Source organism: Loxodonta africana, chromosome 3, assembly GCF_030014295.1.
Source record: "Loxodonta africana isolate mLoxAfr1 chromosome 3, mLoxAfr1.hap2, whole genome shotgun sequence".
Classification (NCBI taxonomy): Eukaryota; Metazoa; Chordata; class Mammalia; order Proboscidea; family Elephantidae; genus Loxodonta; species Loxodonta africana.
In genome coordinates, this window is record NC_087344.1 from 35,059,744 (window position 1) to 35,076,900 (window position 17,157).

Genomic DNA, 17,157 nt, shown 5'->3' on the forward strand with positions numbered 1-17,157 from the left:
GCAAGCGGCAGAGGTTTATTAACAGTGTGTGATCCAGAGGAAGTGGGTGGGGCTCAAGCAGGGAGAAATGAAAGAGTTAATTTTCTCTTCAGGGTTCACAGCCATTGGGCAAGGGAGTTGGGGGTGCCCCAGGTCAGCCTTTCCACCCACTGAGCCTCTCCGCACAGCATTTTGCATAGTGACCAGCTGACTGGCCTGACCAAGGGCCCATCGTTGTGGAGGGGGCCCAGGCACTGCCCCAGGCCTATCGTCTAGAAAAGGGAAACAAAGGCCCCCCCAGAAAACGGTGGGTCCCACAGTTGCTGAGACACTCCTGGCCCCATTGAAGGCCCAGCCTAAGGGGCGAGGCTGGTGGGGGCAGGGCCAGGCTGCAGGCAGAGCTGGGGCAGGGGGTCCTCGAGAGTCCACAGAGAAAAGATGCAAGACAGTCCAAAAGAGGGTGTCGTAGAAAACCCGCTCAGCCGTAACAAAGACATCGGATGCGGGTGGAAAGTGCCAAAGTTGCTTTATGCAGGGCTCTGGGCCGAGTACCGGAGAAGGTGCCTCCCGAGGGGGCAGGGACAGGCCTGTGGCCGTCCTGCACCATGGGCCTGCGTGGCCAGCCACGTGGCTCAGGACGCCAGCGTCCAGCAGGGGCTGAAGCCCCAGGTCAAAGCCCCACCTACTCAGCACCCTCGCAGCCCAGCTTGGGTGCTGGGGTCACTAAGTGAGGTACATGGGGTTGATCCCTGGATGGGCTGCCCCTCCCTGCCCTGGCAAGGCACTGGTGGCCAGCCACGGGCCTCAGGGCCTAAAGGAGGAGCTCTGGGGGCTTGTAGAAGGGACTCAACTGGCAGGCCAGTGTTCTGGGACAGTAAACGTGGGGCACGAGGTGACACAGGCTCTGAGAACAGAGGGCAGGAAGTAACACAGGTCCTGTAAGGTGACCCAGGTTCCACAAAGTGACCCAGGCCCCAGGGCAGAGAGGGCACAAGGTGACACAGGCTCTGAGGACAGAAAGGGCACAAGGTGACATGGGCCCCACAAGGTGACCTGGTCCCCAGGTCTGATGGGTACACATGAGGTAACCCAGACCCTGAGGGCAAAGAGGGCACAAAGTGACATACGCCTTGAGTGGTCTGTGGTGTGAGCAACCCAGAGCCCAGAGGAAGGCATGGGTTACTTGAGGACAGAGGGTCCCCAGGAAAGGTGAGGGGGTACCAGGTGATTCAGCCTCCCACCCTGGGAAAGCCTAGAGCTTGAGAAGACTCAGTGCCGGGGTCCCTCTGCCCTCCCAGGGGGTCTAGGCAGTTCTGAGGAGGGAAGGGTGGGCGAGCAGTGCACCAGGAGCACCCAGCATGGGAGCTGTCGCAAGTGGGCCCAGTTGTCATCACAGGCAGGGCCAGGGGTGGGCAGGGCCGGGGTCTCCAGGGGCATGCAGGGTGGCCAGGCCGGCGGCCGGGTGCCGGGGAGGGGTCCCTCAGCTGCCCGGCCGGCCCGGCCCTAGCTCTCCTCCAGGTGGAGGCTGATGAACTCCTGGATGCACCGGCGGTACTGGAGCTCGGTAGGACTGCTGCCCGCCAGCAGGCCCGGCTGGCCTGGTAGCGCCTCGGCCTCACGCATCTCCTCAGTCATGCGCGCCAAACGGAGCCTGGGGGCCGGCATCATGAGACAGACGCCCAGCATCTACCCAGGAAGGACCCTTACTACAGACCCACCCCAGACCCTGCCCAGTCACGAGGACCACGCCGGCAATCCCGTTGCCATCGAGTAGATTCTGACTCATTTCGATCCTATAGGACAGAGTACAACTGCCCCATAGGGTTTTCAAGGAGCGACTGGTGGATTTGAACTGCTTACCTTTTGGTTAGTAGCTGTAGCTCTTAACCACTACACTACCATGGCTCCCCACCTGTAACAAATCCCAACTCTGCCCCACCCTGCCCTGTGAGGACCCCAGCCTCACCAATTCCCTGCTGCCCCATGGACCACCCAGCCCCAGGAACCTGCTGGGAATCAACCCCTGTGAGAACTTGGCCCTGCCTGCCCATACCCACCCCACAGACTCCCACCCCACAGACTCCACCCACACTCACAAGGTGACAATGTCTGCATTGGCCACCTGCACTGCAATGCTCAGTGGGTCCTGCTGGTCATGGTCCAGGGCGTGTTGCTCAGCCCCCCGCTTCAAGAACAGGCAGACCTGGCTGTGGGGCAGGAGGGGGTGAGTTGGGGCAGGCCCTGTGTGTGACAGCAGGGCCTGGGGACACAGGCAGCGTGGGGCATTCACCCAGTGTGGCCCAAGAGCGTGGCATGGTGCAGGGGCGCTCGCCCCCGGCTGTCTCTTTGGTTCACATCAGCTCCGTTTTGAAGAAGGAATTCACAGATGATCAAGGAGCCCTGCAAAGTGAGGACAGGTCAGGCCTAGCCGGGAGAAATGTGCCCCTTACTGCCCCCCGCACCTGATCCAGCAATGGGCACCCTAACCAGGTCCAAGCCTGGTCTCCACTGGAGGACAAGGGGCCTTCGTGTGAGTGCCACAGAAGGACGGGCCAGGAATATGCAAATACAGCCAAATTATGCAAATATGTGTCAAATTATGCAAATAAGCCCCATGACTCTTCCCACACGGTGCCCTGGATCCCACCACCCCTCCACTCACCCCAAGCACAGCCTGGACCAGTGTCGTCTTGCCTTCATCCTCTGAGTCAGCCCAGTTGACCTCGGCCCCGTGGGCCAGTGCCGCGGCTAGCCCAGGAAGGTCGCGGGTGCGCGCAGCGCGATGCGCTAGGAGCCCGGGGTGCAGCTCGCGCACGTCAGCCAGGCCCCAGGCCTCAGCCTCCCCATCTGCCTCGCCACTGGACGCCTCCGACTCCCCGCCCTCTGTAGGGATGGGTGCAGTCAAGGGCAGCGACGTGACCAGGGGGAGCTCTGGGGGCCGCCCCGGGCAGGGGAGGGGCCCCAGGTGCAGCCGGGGGCGCGCACCCACCCTCCTCTGTGACGCTGTCCACCACCGAGCCCACGCCGAAGGCAAGTACATCGGAACTGCCGTCTGAACTGCCGCCTAGGCCGCTGTCGCTGCTCAGACCTGTGGGGTCCACGGGCATAGGGGTTCCTGAGCGGTGCAGGCCCCGGGCTCCTCCAGGGAGCCCTGGGGGGAAAGGTAGAGCCACAACCCAACCGAGGACAGCCTGGCGCCAAGCAAGCTGCAGGCTTTGAGAGGGTGCAGCAGCGCCCTCTGCTGCCCACTATCACCCCCGCGTGGCTCCCATCATCCCTGCCGGCTCCTGGCTCCGGGTCCCTGTCAGGTACCTTCTGCCCACACGGCCCAGGAAAACGCTGCACAGTGTCCTAGGCCAATGGGCACTGATAAACGTTTAACAACCAGCCCTAGGTTGGGGGCCTAGGTTGTAGCATGCGCCAATTTCTGTGGTGTATAAAGATGCCCACCAGCCGATTCCAAGCAAAGATGGGAAAAGATGCACGTGAGCCAGCTCCTGCATACCAGTGCCGAGGCTCCCCAGCACGCACGTGGGTGTGCACACAAACACAGACACATACTTCTGGGTGCGCACACACACGTGGGTGCACACGGCCATTCACGTATTCACAAATCACATTCACACATACATACCTGTGTACACATAGCCACACATGCATTCACATACACACGCTTGCACACATCATATCAACCCTGGCCTTGACCTCGAGGCCAACATATCATCAGCCCTCAAGATACTGTCCCAGGCTTAGCCCCCACCAAACCCATTGCCGCTGAGTCAATTCGATTCATAACCCCACTGACCCCCAAATTCTCTCTACCTCTAGACCAGCCTCTTTGCAACACTGGATCCCCAGCCTAATCCCTCCTGCAGATGGCAGTGACTATCCAGATCTGGGCACCCTCCAGGCAAGTCCTGCCCTTGGAGGCAAGCCCTCCAAAGGACCGTGGCCCCAGCTTTGCTCACCTGGCTGGACCTGAGGGCATGGGTGGCAGGAGGATGAGGGGGGCTACCGAAGACTTACTGCGTGGACCCGCCCCAGCAGCCCCTGCATCAAAGTAGGAGAAGAGGGAGTCCAGCTCGTCCGGGCAGAAAAGGGAATCCCGGCGGAACTTGCGCTCCAAAGTGCTGGCTGCAAGGAGGCAAAACGACATGTTCAGATGGGGAAACTGAGGTCTGGGGTGAGACGGGCTACCCCAGGTTGTGCTGGGGGTTGGACCTGTGAGCACCTGCGTCCCACCCAACCACCTGGGATCTGGGGTTTGGTGAGCATGCAGCCTGCTGGGCGAGCCTGGTACCTGAGGACAGGGCCACGACAGAGGGCAGGGATGGCTCATGCCGGACCTTGCGACGTGGGGTGGGGGCCTGGGGGGAGCTGTGGTGCCGCTGGCACTTCTGCGCCCGCCGATGCAGGGGGCCTGACTCCCTGTCAGCTCGCACCTCCCGGTCCGGCGCTACTGGCAGCTTCCGCAGGAACTTCTTTTCCACGTATTTGTCCTTGATCCAGGCCTCCTTGTCTTGCCTAGACCGGGGCAAACGTCAGGTGGACTCAGGTGGGGCACCTCAGCCTGACAGGCCACACCCCCCTCACCTAAGTCTGTCAAGGCTCCCTGGCCCAGCCAACTGGACCCCCCTCACCTAGGGCTGCTGGCCGTGGGCTTCTTGCTACCCAGCTCCTCACACTGGGCCTCGTAGATCTGGTTCACAGTGCTGTTCCCAAGCTCACACATTAGCTGTGGTAGACAGGCACCGGGTGTCAGCTGCAGCTTGCAGACCCTGGCACCCAGCCCTGCAGTGGCCCAGTGGCCTGCACCCAACCCCCACACCCACCTTCAGAAGCTCTGGCTCCCATGAATCTAGTGTCAGGGACCGCACCTTGGAGCAGTGAACACCCAGGCTCCTGGAAGGTGAGGGACAGGACTGAGTCAAGGTATTCCCCTGTTGCCCCATGCCCAGGTCCACCCACTGCCAGTACCCACCTGTGGATGCCCGAGCACTCAATGCAGAGCAGCACGCCCAAGTTGATGCTGGCCCAGCGGGGGTCTGGCTGGCCGCAGTCACCACACTGGCTGTTGCCAGCCACATTCTGCACACGCTGCAAGGTGCTCTCAGCCTTGGCACTTCGTTCCCTCGAGTCTGAGGCAGAGTCAATGCTGCTCGTGGATGGGGATGCAGTGCGGTCCAGCCTCTGGGGGCGAGGGGGGAGCAGTGGGGAGTGCTCAGCCCAACAGGGTGTCAGGCTCACCTGTACCTCAGTTTCCCTACCAGGACCCCTCCTCCTCCTCAATCAAAGGAGCCAGCAGAGGCCAAAGCCCCTGAAGCAAAAGCCTGCATAGACATGTGCTCACACACGCACACATGCATGCATCCACAGGTCTGCATCCACACACACGTGCTCACACGCACACACATGCGTGCAGCCTGCAGGGGTCATCTCACAGCAGCCCTGAGTGTGTGCACACGTGTGCAGAGCGCGGGGAGGGCACACCTCACTGTAGCAGCTGTCTGGGCTCTCCCGGTAGGCGGAGGCGATGCTGGCCTGCACGGCTTGAACCCAGGCCTGCCGAAGCTTCTCTGAGTCGGCCTGCAGCATACAGCTCCTGAAGGCAAGGGACCCTGAGGCTAGATGGGCACGGGCACCCCCCACCCTCCACCCCCAGGCTTCACCTTCTCACTTGGTGGGCGACACGACCTCAAAGCAAAATCTGCGCTCGATGTCCTCGCAGGGCTTCACGGAGCAGAGGCGAAGGTCGTCCACCACCACAGTCAGTGCGTCCTGAGGGTGGAACCACTGCTGGCCCCAGCTCAGCATCCCGACCCAGCCCCTAGCCCGACCTTGACTACCATTTACTGCTTAGACTTAGAGACACGGACCATCTGGGCCCTAAGCACTCTAAGTCCTGTCTCCAACCCTCTGGGCCCCTGACCATTTGGCTTTGGTGCCCATAAACGTCCTTAGCTTGTCCTGGCCCCACTCACCAGCCCACCCATGGTCCATGTAGGAGAGGGACCCAGCCAGTGTTGATCCCAGCCCATCCCCAATGCTCACCTTGAGCTTCTTCTGGTAAACCAGCTGGCTGTTCTGAATGGAGAACCAACGCCTGGTAGAGTGAGTGGGATTCAGGGGTCAAGCAGAGCTGCCCCCATTTCTCCTCCAGCCCACCCCAGCCTGCCCCCCGACCCCGCCTGCTCCAGGCCTTCACCGATTCCATGTCTTGAAGGCGTTGCTGGCCCTTTTGAAGAGGTAACCCTCCATCACCACACCGCTGGGCGCATCCACGTCAAACTCTGCCTTGGACTCGTCATAGGAGAAGTCCTGGGGAGGTCAGGCCTGGCCCTCAGCAGTGTCCCCCTATCCCCTCCCCCATGTGAAGCTGCAGTGGGTACTTGTTGGGGTGGCCACACAGGCCACATGTATAGACATGACCATATATGCTCTCAGACATGAAACCCTTGACATTTCCTGACCCTCATGTTTGGGTTCTGAAACCCCCAGGGGGGACAATCTCTGTCACTCACAGCTGGGGCCTTAGCACTGGCCTGCCTCCTCAGTCTCAGAATGACAAACAGGCTCTAGGACCAGGAAGGAAGCTGCCCCCCTCCACATCCTGAGCCCATTCATGCCACCAGCTGGGCCTGTCGTCTAGCGCCTGACAGAGCTCCTTTTACGCTGAGGCCACTAAGCCCTGTGTGTCAGAGTGCGGTGGGCCTGGAGGCCGGGCCAGAGGAGAGAAAGGCCCGCACCTGCTCCCAGCCTGGATGGGAGAGGCAGGGACAGCTGCTGCTGCCCCCACAGGCCATGGTCCAGGCTCAGCCCACGTCCTGCTGGTGCCAGCCGCTGCTCATACCCGTGCGCACACAGGTGCCGGAGACAGTCCTCAAGGGCGTCCTGCCAGATCAGAGCTCTGGGGCCAGCGGAGGTGTCCTTGGTGCTGAAATGCCCGGGGGTGGGGGGGTGGGAGGCCAGAGGACCCACCCAGCCTGGTGTGCCCCATCCCCACCCCCACACACCCAAAGAGTGGATGCTCACTTACCTGCAGCAGCGTCTGCAGGGCGGGGTGGGGGGAGGGAGAGAGCCGGTGAGTGCCACCCACCTCGCCCCCCAGCTCCAAAAGATTGACAGCCCCATCCAGCACCCAGTCCCGCCCCTGACCCAGGGATTGACAGCCCCTCCCCAGCCCGCCCCACCCCCAGGGATTGATAGCCGGCACCGCCCCCAACTCCCACAGGCCTCTATGTAGTCCCGAAATAGCCGCTCCCCCGCCTGCCGCCCACTTCTCCCCTCGGCTGCTGCGGGGGCAGCTGTCTGGCAAGCAAGCAGAGGCCCCAGAATGAGCCAGCGCTTAAGGCACCCCTGGCCCCCAGAAGGGAGCACGACCCCAGGGAAAACCAAAACCCAACCCTTTGTAGTTAGTTTTGACTCATAAAGCAACCCTATAGGATAAAGTAGAACTGCCCCATAGGGTTTTCAAGGCTGTTGTAATCTGTATAAAAGCAGACTTCCACATCTTTCTCCTCTGGAGCAGCTAAGAAAGTTCAAACCACCAACCTTTCCGTTTAGCAGCGGAACGCTTAACCACCTTGCCACCAGGGCTCCTTTGAATCCCAGAGTCCCAGCTCAAACCACAGCATCTGCCCCACCCAACCCAGCCCAGGCCACTACGTGCCCACAGCCCCTCATATCCCACCATGTCAGAGGCCCCTCAAGGCCCTCTCCTCCTGGCTCCCATACACCCAAGAATAGCATGGCAGAGTGGATGTGACTGGGGCGAGGTGGGCAGGCCTGGGGCAAAGGCTGCACCTTGTGTGTGCTGGGGTGGGCCTCCCTGAGGTGGGGGGGGTAGGGGATGAGGGACAATGCCCCCCTACACACACATGGCTTGGTGAGTGGAGCCATGTGTCTGCTAGGGTGGGGCTCCCTGAGGTCAGGAGGTGGGTAGGGGGAGACAAGAGGCAATGGGGCCCACGCAAACACACATACAGTGTGGGGTGAGGGGGCCGGGCCTCACCCTCTGCTGGATGGCAGCATGCTTGCGCTCCATCTCCCGCTTCTCCACAGCTGAGTCGATCACCAGCTGGTCCAGCTGTGGGCGGGCCCAGCATCAGGGAGGGCAGTGGGCACCCTCCTCCCCGAGAACCTGCACTGGCTCGACCCTTCCCACGGCTCACCTCAGCAGCCAGCTTCTTCATGTAGGGGTCCAGCTGGTGCAGGAGATTGTAGCCTTGCTGGAAGAAGCTATACTGGGCGTGCATGAATGACAGCATCTGCAGGGGGGTTAGGGGACACAGGTGAGGCCTGCCCTAGCTGGCAGTAGACACCTGCAGCCATCCACCCTGACCCTGTACTCACGGAATCCAAGATCTCAAACTTCTTCTTGGCCTGGAGGACGTTGATCTGCCAGAAGAGGGAGTGAACAGGTGAGGGGTGTCAGGGATGTACCTTGCCAGAGTCCACTCGGGCTGCTTTTGGTTCCCTGTAACCCCAGGTTACCTTCAGCTCCGAGGACCTGTGCCAACTCCTTCCTCCCACGGTCCTGGAGCCCCTGTGTCTGCTCCCACTGGTAATACAGCCAGGCTCGTCTCCACCTCCGGCCCTGACCTGGGCATCACACACTAGCTGTCCCCTGCCCAGTTTCACAGGACCTGGCATCTCTGTCCCCACCCACTGCCTCCTGCAGGAAGCCCTCCCACTATTTCAGGAGGAGCTGCTCCACCCCCTGGGACTGACCTGCAGCACATAGTCCAGTGCCAGGTGGCGGAAGCACTTTCGAGTGAGGGTCAGGGCGCCTGTGGCCTCCTCAACCTCGTGGGGCCGGTGTCGAGGCGCCTGGGCATTCCTCACCAGGGACAGCTCCATGTCCTCGCGTACCTTGTCAAACTGCTTTTTGGTTTCCTTGAATTTGCGAACATCCCTGGGGCCGATGAGGTTAGTGGTCAGAGGTCAGGGGGAGGGGTGCATACTGGCACAAGTGCCGTGAGGTCTCCTTTGTGCCACTCCTCAGTCTCCTTCCTCATCCTCCCCTCCTGCCCCTTCCACACTCTCTGGTCCTGCTGGCTTCCCCCCCTCGCCCCCGCAACCACTCCTGCCCAGGTCACATTCAGCCATCACCAGCCTGGCCTTCCTTCCCCCTCAGTCTCCTACCTCCCTTCCACGGTTTGGTCCATCTCAGGCAGACCTTCAGCCTTCCTCTGGACTCCAGACTCACCTATCTAAAGCCACCTCTGCACTTGGGTGCCACACATGCACTCCAACTGCACATACTTGATATTAGATTTCCCCTAGGGATCATGATGCTGTCTCTCCACACAGGTCACATGCCACCTTGCCCCATCCGCTGCTAAAAGCCCTCCCTGATCACCATAGGTGTCCCCACCTAGAACCGCTCTTTCCTGGGCACCCAGCCCTGATGACGTCCCAGCCTTTGCCCTTGATGAGCCCCCATCCAGCCTTGGGGCTGCAAGCCAAGGTCACCTGGCTGGGGGCAGCCCCAGCCCTCCAGGAGGTGGTGCACAGCCATGTGTTGCTCCTCCCTCCAGCGTCAGGTCTCAACCCGACATTGGTGCAGTTCCCTGGTGAGTGTCATGGTTCCCATTCTGCCTCACCAGGAGGAGGACGTTGGCCCAGGAGAGGATCTCAGAGCCAGGAGAAGCCTGAGGTCTTGGGCCCATAGGGAACACTCACTCTTTGATGAAATTGTGGAGCTGCTGCCGCACGGACCTCTGGGCCTGGTCAAACAGGATCTGGGGATGTGGGAGGGTGGGGGGCATTAGGAGACTGTCCCTACAAGGCCCCAAAAGCAAGGTCCCTGAGCCCCCAGATAAGAACCAGGCCTGGGAAAGCCCCCCAGCCCTGTCTGGGCCCCCAGCTTAGCCAGGGAAGGGTACAGCCCCCCCCGACAGACCCGCCCAAAAAAAGACCCCAGGGGGAGTGGGGTTGGTGCCCAGAGGCAACAGCTGTGACCACCTGCCCATCCCCCTCTGGGCTCTCTGCCAGGCTGAGACCAGAGCTGCTCTGATGGGCCCACTTCACGGCACCCAGATGGGGAGCACCATGAGACCCTGCCCTCCTTGACCTGAAAGTGGCTTTGAGGATGACCACCAGCTGTCGGCTGGGGCTGCAGGGGGAAGGCCTCAAGTTGGAGCCTGGAGCCCTTAAGGGCACCTGGCCAGGGAGGGGGCGGGGATGGAGTAGGAGCTGGAGGGGTCTTCTGGGCTCCCTCCAGCACTGATTGGACCCAGAATCAGGTTGCAGGGCTGGGCCCTGGATCTGGGGCAGGCAGGCAGGCAGACAGACAGACAGACAAAGTTTATTTCTGAACTTCCCCAGGGGTGGGGGATGTTTAGTCTGGGGTTCTAGTTCCCAGGCCAGGGTTGGACCACCCATGTGCTTGGTCTTTCTTTGCTCAGGTCTCAGGCAGTCAGGGACACCAGCCCTGGTGGTAGTGGGTCCTCCAGAGGCCACGGGGTCAGCTAAGAGAGGCTTCCAGGCCTGCCTGGAGACCCTCTGCCTGGGCCTGGGCTGTGTCCCCACCTGGGGTTACCTTGAAGATCCAGGTACCCCCCCGTTGTCTGGCCCTTACTTGGCACACAGCAGAGCCCTTTGGTGGGGTCCCCGGACCCCACCCACTGGCTATCAGGGGCAGCTACCCACACCCTGGAGCTGCCAAAATGTGGCCTCCACTCAGTGAACCATTTGGAGAGCTCCGTCCCAGTTGGGTGGGGCCTGAGGGGCTATGGGGGGCAGGGCTGTGGGGGGAGGGGAACTGTGGCAGTAGGGCTCACCATGTGGTAGTTGACCATCTCCTGCAGGCTATCTCCGAACCTCTGCAGACATTCCTGGGGGGAAAACGGGGTGAGGGGACTCCACACTGGGCAATAAACCCCCTGCCTCCACCCCAGGCCCCCTACCCAGGCCGTAGAGCCGCACTGTCAGCTGGGCACTGACATCTGTCTGCTCCTGGAGCTAGTCCCCCCGACCCCGTGCCCACCCAGTACCCCTCACCGTAATGACACTGTCGCTCTGGCATTGCCGGGACAGGTCTCGGACACCGCCCAGGAAGAGTCTGTTGGTGGTGACGTAGGCCTTGCCGGCCTCAATCATGCCACTGCAGAGCCGGACCAGCTGTTGTGGGGGAGGGAGACAGTAAGGACCAAAGTTTCTCTAGGCCCGCCATTCGGCACCTGCCTAGAATCACGCAGGGAACCACCCCAAAGTGGGACCCCTGAACTGGCCAGGTTTTAACAGGGCCCACCAGCCACCTAAGCAGCCAGGGGCTGGGGCTGAAAGGGGCTGCCACCCCTGAGCCCACAGGGCTCCAGAGGGCCTGGGGCTGGAGCTGGGAGGAGCCTCCAGGACCAGACAAGGGGTATAAGGACAGTCTGGTGACAGGGGGCACCACCTGGACTTCAGCTCCAGAAGCAGGGGATTCTGCTAAAGGCCAGGGCCAGAGAACCCAGGGTGGAGGGGGCACAGGACCAGCAGTGTGGGGCTGGAGGGGGGGACCAGTCAGAGAATACAGGGTAGGGGGGCACAGGACCAGCAGTATGGGGCTAGGGAGGACCAGTCAGGGAACCCAGAGTGGGGGGGCATGGGACCAGTAGTATAGAGCCAGGGGCCGGTGGGGGGACCAGTCAGGGAAACCTGGGTGGGGGGGCATGGGACCAGTAGTGTGGGACAGGAGGGAGACCAGTCAGGGAGCCCAGGGCTGGGAGGGGCACGGGACCAGCAGTAGGGGAAGGGTCCCTCTGGCTGGGGGTCACAGGTGCTGAATCCTGACCCTCCCCTTCCCTGTCTCCTGCCTCAGCCCTTAGTGCCCCACCCAGTCACACTGAGGTACTATCCAGAGAACAGTGTGACTAGGCAGGAAAACACTGAGGGTCTGGGGATCCCCAAGTCCACCCCCACCTAATGGGAGGAGACTCGGGGTGGATGAAGGTGTGTGCATGTGGCAGATGCACCTGGGACGCGTGGGACATCATGACACACGTGTGTTCACATCCACACAAGGGCAGGTAGGCACCAATACCCATGCTCTGGAAGGCAGAGCCTGCCCCTTCAGGGGGCCCCCTGCATGCTGAGGCGAGGCTGGGCATAGGGTCAGAGACGCTGGACTCTCCAGGTCCCCCTCACCTTGTCTAGCTTGGCTTCAATCTCAACCACATCAGTCTCCACCTCATCAATTGTCGCCCTGGAGAAAGATGGGCCAGTGAGTGGGGCAGCTGCTCTGAGCAGAGGTCAGGCAAGAGCTACATCGACCCACGCAGGGACTGAAGTGGGGACGGGTCCGTCATTGCTACCTACTCCCATGCCTCACCCCTGTCCCTTGACCCTGTGGGGAAGGTGGGCAGATCAGAAAACTGAGGCCTGGCCCTGGGAGGAGGTGGGGGCAGTCTGTGACCTAGGTCTGGGACTCTGGAGCTGCCCCAGTGCCCGCCCCCACCCCAGGCAGGAAGAGGCCAGATTAGCTGTGACTCCCAACCTGGCGACAGAAAATCAGACAAGCCTTTAGCCCCTGACGACAGAGGCCAGGAGCTCCATACACACAGGCGGTGGAGCACACACAAGCCCGTGAACCCAGCCTGGCTGACCACAGCAGATACAGCCCCTGGGGGCCTGACCTTTCCACTCCTTCAGGGCTGGCCCTGGGAGGCGGGTGGCCTGTGGGTGTGGGTTGTCAGGTGGCAGCTCTGTCTGTCCAGGCAGCATCTCAAGACCCCAGACCAACTACAGAAGGGGCTGTCCCCCAGGCCCCCAAACCTCAAAACACCACATGGCACAGAATCTGCCCCAGGGGAAAGGTGGGCCAGGCCTCAGTAGAGCCCATGCCCCCCCAGGACAGCCTGACAATGGGCTGCCTGGGGAGTGAAGAGTTAACACATGACATCACCAGAGAAGCCACGACAGAGAATCCCCGGAAGGAAGGCAAGAGGCAGATGGATCTGGCACGTGACTCCCCGGCCCCCCCCCCCCCACTGGCTCCGGGAACAGGAAATTGGGAAAAAGGGCCAGGATCCCGTCTGCTCCCCACCCCCAACGGCTGCTGGGCTGGCGAGCTGGGCCCATCTGGACTCCTGGGGATGAGGACAAGGGGTGGGGCTCAGGCCTGGCTGATGCTGGGGCTCAGGGAGGCAGAACTTGGGGCGAGCGGCCCTGCCCCAGGTAGGGGAATTGGCAGGGGGATGGCCCCACACCCACTACTGCCCTAGGATTTCCCAATCTAGGGGGAGGGGCCTGGGGTCATGTGGGTGTAACCTTCCTTGATTGAGGAGCTAGACAGCAGAACTCCCCAGGCTGGGCTAGCAGGGACCTTCCATGGTGCTACCAGTCCAGGAGATGTCTACACCTCTCTGAACAGTCCCTATCTTCCCAAGGGATAAGAGAATGGGGGGGGGGAGGGCGGTGCAGAACAGACACGTAGAGAGCCAAGTAGTCCTGGCAGGATTTCCCCCAAGGCCCGTCCCACCCAGGAGAATGGCTCTCCAGCAGTAAGCCCAGCCTGGCCTATCACCCCTGGACACTCTGGGGGTAGGGCAGGGGAGGGGCCAGCCACCCAGGAGGTGGGGCTGCAGAGGGAGCCACTGCCCAGAGCGCCTCACTTCCCAGTGCAGTGCGGCCTGGAGGGAGAGGGTGGTCAACACGCAGAGCTGCTACCCCCGAGGGGGCCTGAGGCCCTGGAAGTCCCCAAGTATGGCCGCAATGGGAGCTGGGACAAATTAGCCCCGCCCTGGGAGCCCCATGCCCCTCTGCTCTCTCTCTCCCCAATCCCAGAGACCAAAGGCCTCCTCTCTGAGGAGGCAGGGGGTGAGGTGCCAGCTGCCCCCTCCCCCAAAGCTGTGACTCAGGGCCCAAAGCCCCACCCAGAGAAGGGGGCACTCACAACAAGGGGCAGCGGCTCCCCTCTGCAACCGAGACAGAGTCAGTCAGAGAACCTGGCCCACCCCTAGTCTGAGGACTGTCAGGCTCCACTGAGGCTGTTCACAGCCCCCTCCCCTGTCAGGAGTAAGCAGCTGGGGTCACACTGGGCTGGACCTGGTGACCAAATACCCCCCACTGCCTGGAGGACAGGCTGCTAGGGAAGTCCAGTTACACTTTTGGGCAGCACCTGAGGTCCATGATGGGTCCAATCCCAGCTCAGATGGCAGCCCCAACCCTAGATCACCCCCAGCCCAGTTCCTGTGTGCTGCCCTGAGGACCAAGGTCTGAATCATCCTTACTACCCCACCCCACCACACCCCACTCCACTCCCCCTCATTGGCACTTTCTCAGGCAGCCCCTCCCTACTGGGAGGAGCCAGCCAGGCAGCCAGGGCACCCCCTAAGCCAATGTGGGAGGGAAGGCCCCGGGCAAATGAGGTGCAGTGTTCCCTGGGTCTGACTTGTCCCCTCATGTTCAAGGCAGGGTCAGCCCTGACCCATCCACACAGGGAAGGGGAACAGGAGGCTTCAGATCAGGGCACAAAGGCAAAGCTACCCACAATGCTCCCCTACAACCCTGGTTCTGGCCAGACAGGGACAAGTGAGGACCCAGGATCACAGGATTCCTGAGCTGCCCAGACCCCTCCCCCTCGATCATCACAGATGGAAGATGGGAGAATGTAGAGGGTCATCCCTAGTCCCCCTGCTCCATAGCCTGAGGTTACTCTGGGCTGCACCCTGGGCATCCCTCACCCCAGCCTCCAGAGGCCTTCTGATGACCAAGGTACAGATGCACTCACACCCAGGCCCCTCACAGACACACCCCCAGGGCCCTCACCACACACGTGCATGACCGAATACACATGTGCACAGAAGCACAGTACACACGCTCATGCACACAGCCATGCACAATCACATGTGCACGCATACAGCAGCACAGCAGATGTGTGTGCCCACACAGTGCACACGTGTGCTAGTGACAGGACACACATGAACATGTGTATTCAGTGACCCAGTGCGTATGTGTGTGATAAACATACCACGCATGTTTTACAGAGAGGTGGCCTCTGCACACACGGAGGCACCCATCACTCACGTACATGTGTGTGTCATGCATGCCTGACGCAGCTCACCCACGCCTCACAGGTGGTGTGCACAGAGTGGCAGAGCACATGCGTGTGCACCACGCACAGATAGGATGCATTTGAGCAGGCGCATAGGCGCAAACACCCCAGTACTTGGCACAGAGGAGGCGTTCCCTTAGCATTTGCTAAGTGTCCAATGAGTAAGGCAGAGTACACATGTGCACATGCCTGTGAAGATGTGGTGCACACAGTGTGCATGCCTGCACACCCAGGAATGATAAACCCACACACCCAGGGGTGGACACAGCCCCTAACACCACCACCCCCCGCCCCCAACCCGGACCTATCTGTCCTGTGGGTTCCTGTAGCCCCACCCCTCCAGGCCCTCGAGGTCACACAGGCCACTCCTCACCCCAGCTAAGCAGACAACCCCAGACTCAGTCTGGCTCCAGCTGCCTGTCCCCCATGCACTGTTGTGGACACACGGAACAAGACGGAGACTGGAACCCAGACGGCCCAGGCCAGGGCAGGACCCAGGGCCCGTGAGAGTGTAGACCCTTCTGCTCAACCTCGTGCTGGTGGCCATGGCATGAAGGTGCAGACACAAGGGGGTGTAAACTCCCACAGAAAGGTGGCCTTGCTCACAGCTACCCAGCCGGACAAAGATGCGGGCTACAGGCTGGTCCAGCCCCCAGGCGGCGCCCCGCCCCCAGCACACATCCTCCGTGCGAGGTGACCAGCAGAAGAGGCATCTTTTGTTACGGTTCCTCCCAGCTGGTGGTGGGCATGGGTAGCCGGGTGGAGGGAGGGTCGCGCAGTCGTGGAGTTGCGGGCTTTGTCCAAGGCGGGGTCCTCCAGGCTACCAGTCTCTGGGCTGGTCCGTCCAGCTCTGCCCATCACGGCACTGACCCCCTTCCTCCCTCACCAGGCACAACGGCTGCATCGACGCCCTCTTCCCCGCCACCCATCCCCCTCCCGGCACCCCGGTGCTCAGAGGGAAGAGGCTGGGGTGCCGGTTCCTTGGCCACAAAGAGGCCACGCGCATCCCTGGGCCGGACTGAGGCCAGGCCCACGCACCTGAACCGCGGCGAATCCTTGATGCACTCCTCGAACTCCACCGTCATGGCTGCGGCAGCCGGCCGGCTCGCTGGCTCACGACCGCGGCGCGCCGAGCGGCATCCTCGGCCCGCCCGGCCGCCGCCCGCTCGTCCCGCCCGCGCCGTGCTCGGCGCCCGCCCGCCCGGAATGAGGCCGCAGGCCGCCCCGCCCCGCCTGTCACCGCCAGGGAGCGTCGGCAAACTACGCCGCCCTCGCGCGCCGCCCGCTGTCACTGCCGGGGAGTGTCGGCAAACTCCGCCGCCCGCCCCCGCTGCGCGCTGTCACCGCCGAGGAGCGTCGCCCACGCCCCACCCTGCAGCCTTTTACGCGGCCGGCTCTGACCCGGTCGCCCGATTTGGAGAAGTTAGGCTGGCCCAGTGCAAATCGGGCTTCGGGAGCCGTGGGTGGGGAGTTGGAACCGCCCCCGCCCGCTGCAACGATCCTCGCCATTGCGCAGCGATTGCGCAACTCGCAACTCCGGGCGTTTGCAAAACCCAAAGCTAGGAAGATTTGGCCAGAAAGCCGCGCGGCATGGGGGGGGGGGGAGATTGGTGAGAAGGGAAAGAGTGAATGAGTGAGCGAGTGAATGAGTGAGTGCATGCGTGCATGAGCGGGCGCATCACCGCGTGGTTGTAGTGGTCGTTCCGCAGGGGGCCGGAACTTTGCAGCCGCTCCCCAGGCCCGGTGGCGCAGTGGTTAGGGGCTCAGCTGCTAACGGAGAGGTCGGCAGTTAGAACCCACCAGCCACTCAGCGGAAGAAAGATGTGGCAGTCTGCATCTATAAAGATTAATCCACTGCCATCGAGTCAATTCCAACTCATAGCGACCACATAGGACAGAATAGAACTGCCCCTGAGGGTTCCCAAGGCTGTAAATCTTTACAGAGGCAGACTGCCACAACTTCCTCCCATGTAGCGGCTGGTGGGTTTGAACTGCTGACCTTTCAGTTAGCAGCTGAGTGCTTTAATCACTGAGCAACCAGGGCTACTTCCGTAAAGATTACAGCCTTGGAAACCCGACGCAGCAGTTCTAGTCGGTCCTATAGAACCACAATGAGTGCAATGAACTCCGAGGCATTG

General features: G+C 61.8%; 1 protein-coding gene across 3 annotated transcripts; it reads right to left on the reverse strand.

Moving 5' to 3' along the window:
* ACAP3 (ArfGAP with coiled-coil, ankyrin repeat and PH domains 3) lies at nucleotides 1–16,177 on the reverse strand. 3 transcript variants are annotated; one of them, XM_064281063.1, is made up of 24 exons: nucleotides 16,058–16,177; nucleotides 12,112–12,169; nucleotides 10,984–11,103; nucleotides 10,764–10,817; nucleotides 9,664–9,722; nucleotides 8,710–8,893; nucleotides 8,473–8,580; nucleotides 8,332–8,376; nucleotides 8,151–8,246; nucleotides 7,991–8,065; nucleotides 6,185–6,297; nucleotides 6,031–6,082; nucleotides 5,657–5,757; nucleotides 5,470–5,581; nucleotides 4,961–5,169; nucleotides 4,812–4,881; nucleotides 4,620–4,714; nucleotides 4,280–4,503; nucleotides 4,006–4,113; nucleotides 2,969–3,067; nucleotides 2,642–2,862; nucleotides 2,270–2,379; nucleotides 2,076–2,186; nucleotides 1–1,630 (listed from the first exon to the last, which is right to left on the reverse strand). In XM_064281063.1, exons 1-24 carry the CDS (start codon nucleotides 16,102–16,104, stop codon nucleotides 1,483–1,485), a joined length of 2,619 nt encoding a protein of 872 aa, XP_064137133.1. In that variant the 5' UTR covers nucleotides 16,105–16,177; the 3' UTR covers nucleotides 1–1,482. The 3 variants fall into 3 exon arrangements, with proteins under 3 accessions (XP_064137133.1, XP_064137134.1, XP_064137135.1); XM_064281064.1 differs by lacking the exon at nucleotides 8,473–8,580; XM_064281065.1 differs by lacking the exons at nucleotides 9,664–9,722; nucleotides 10,764–10,817; nucleotides 10,984–11,103; nucleotides 12,112–12,169; nucleotides 16,058–16,177 and adding an exon at nucleotides 9,124–9,657.
* Between the last annotated feature and the right edge of the window lie 980 nt (nucleotides 16,178–17,157).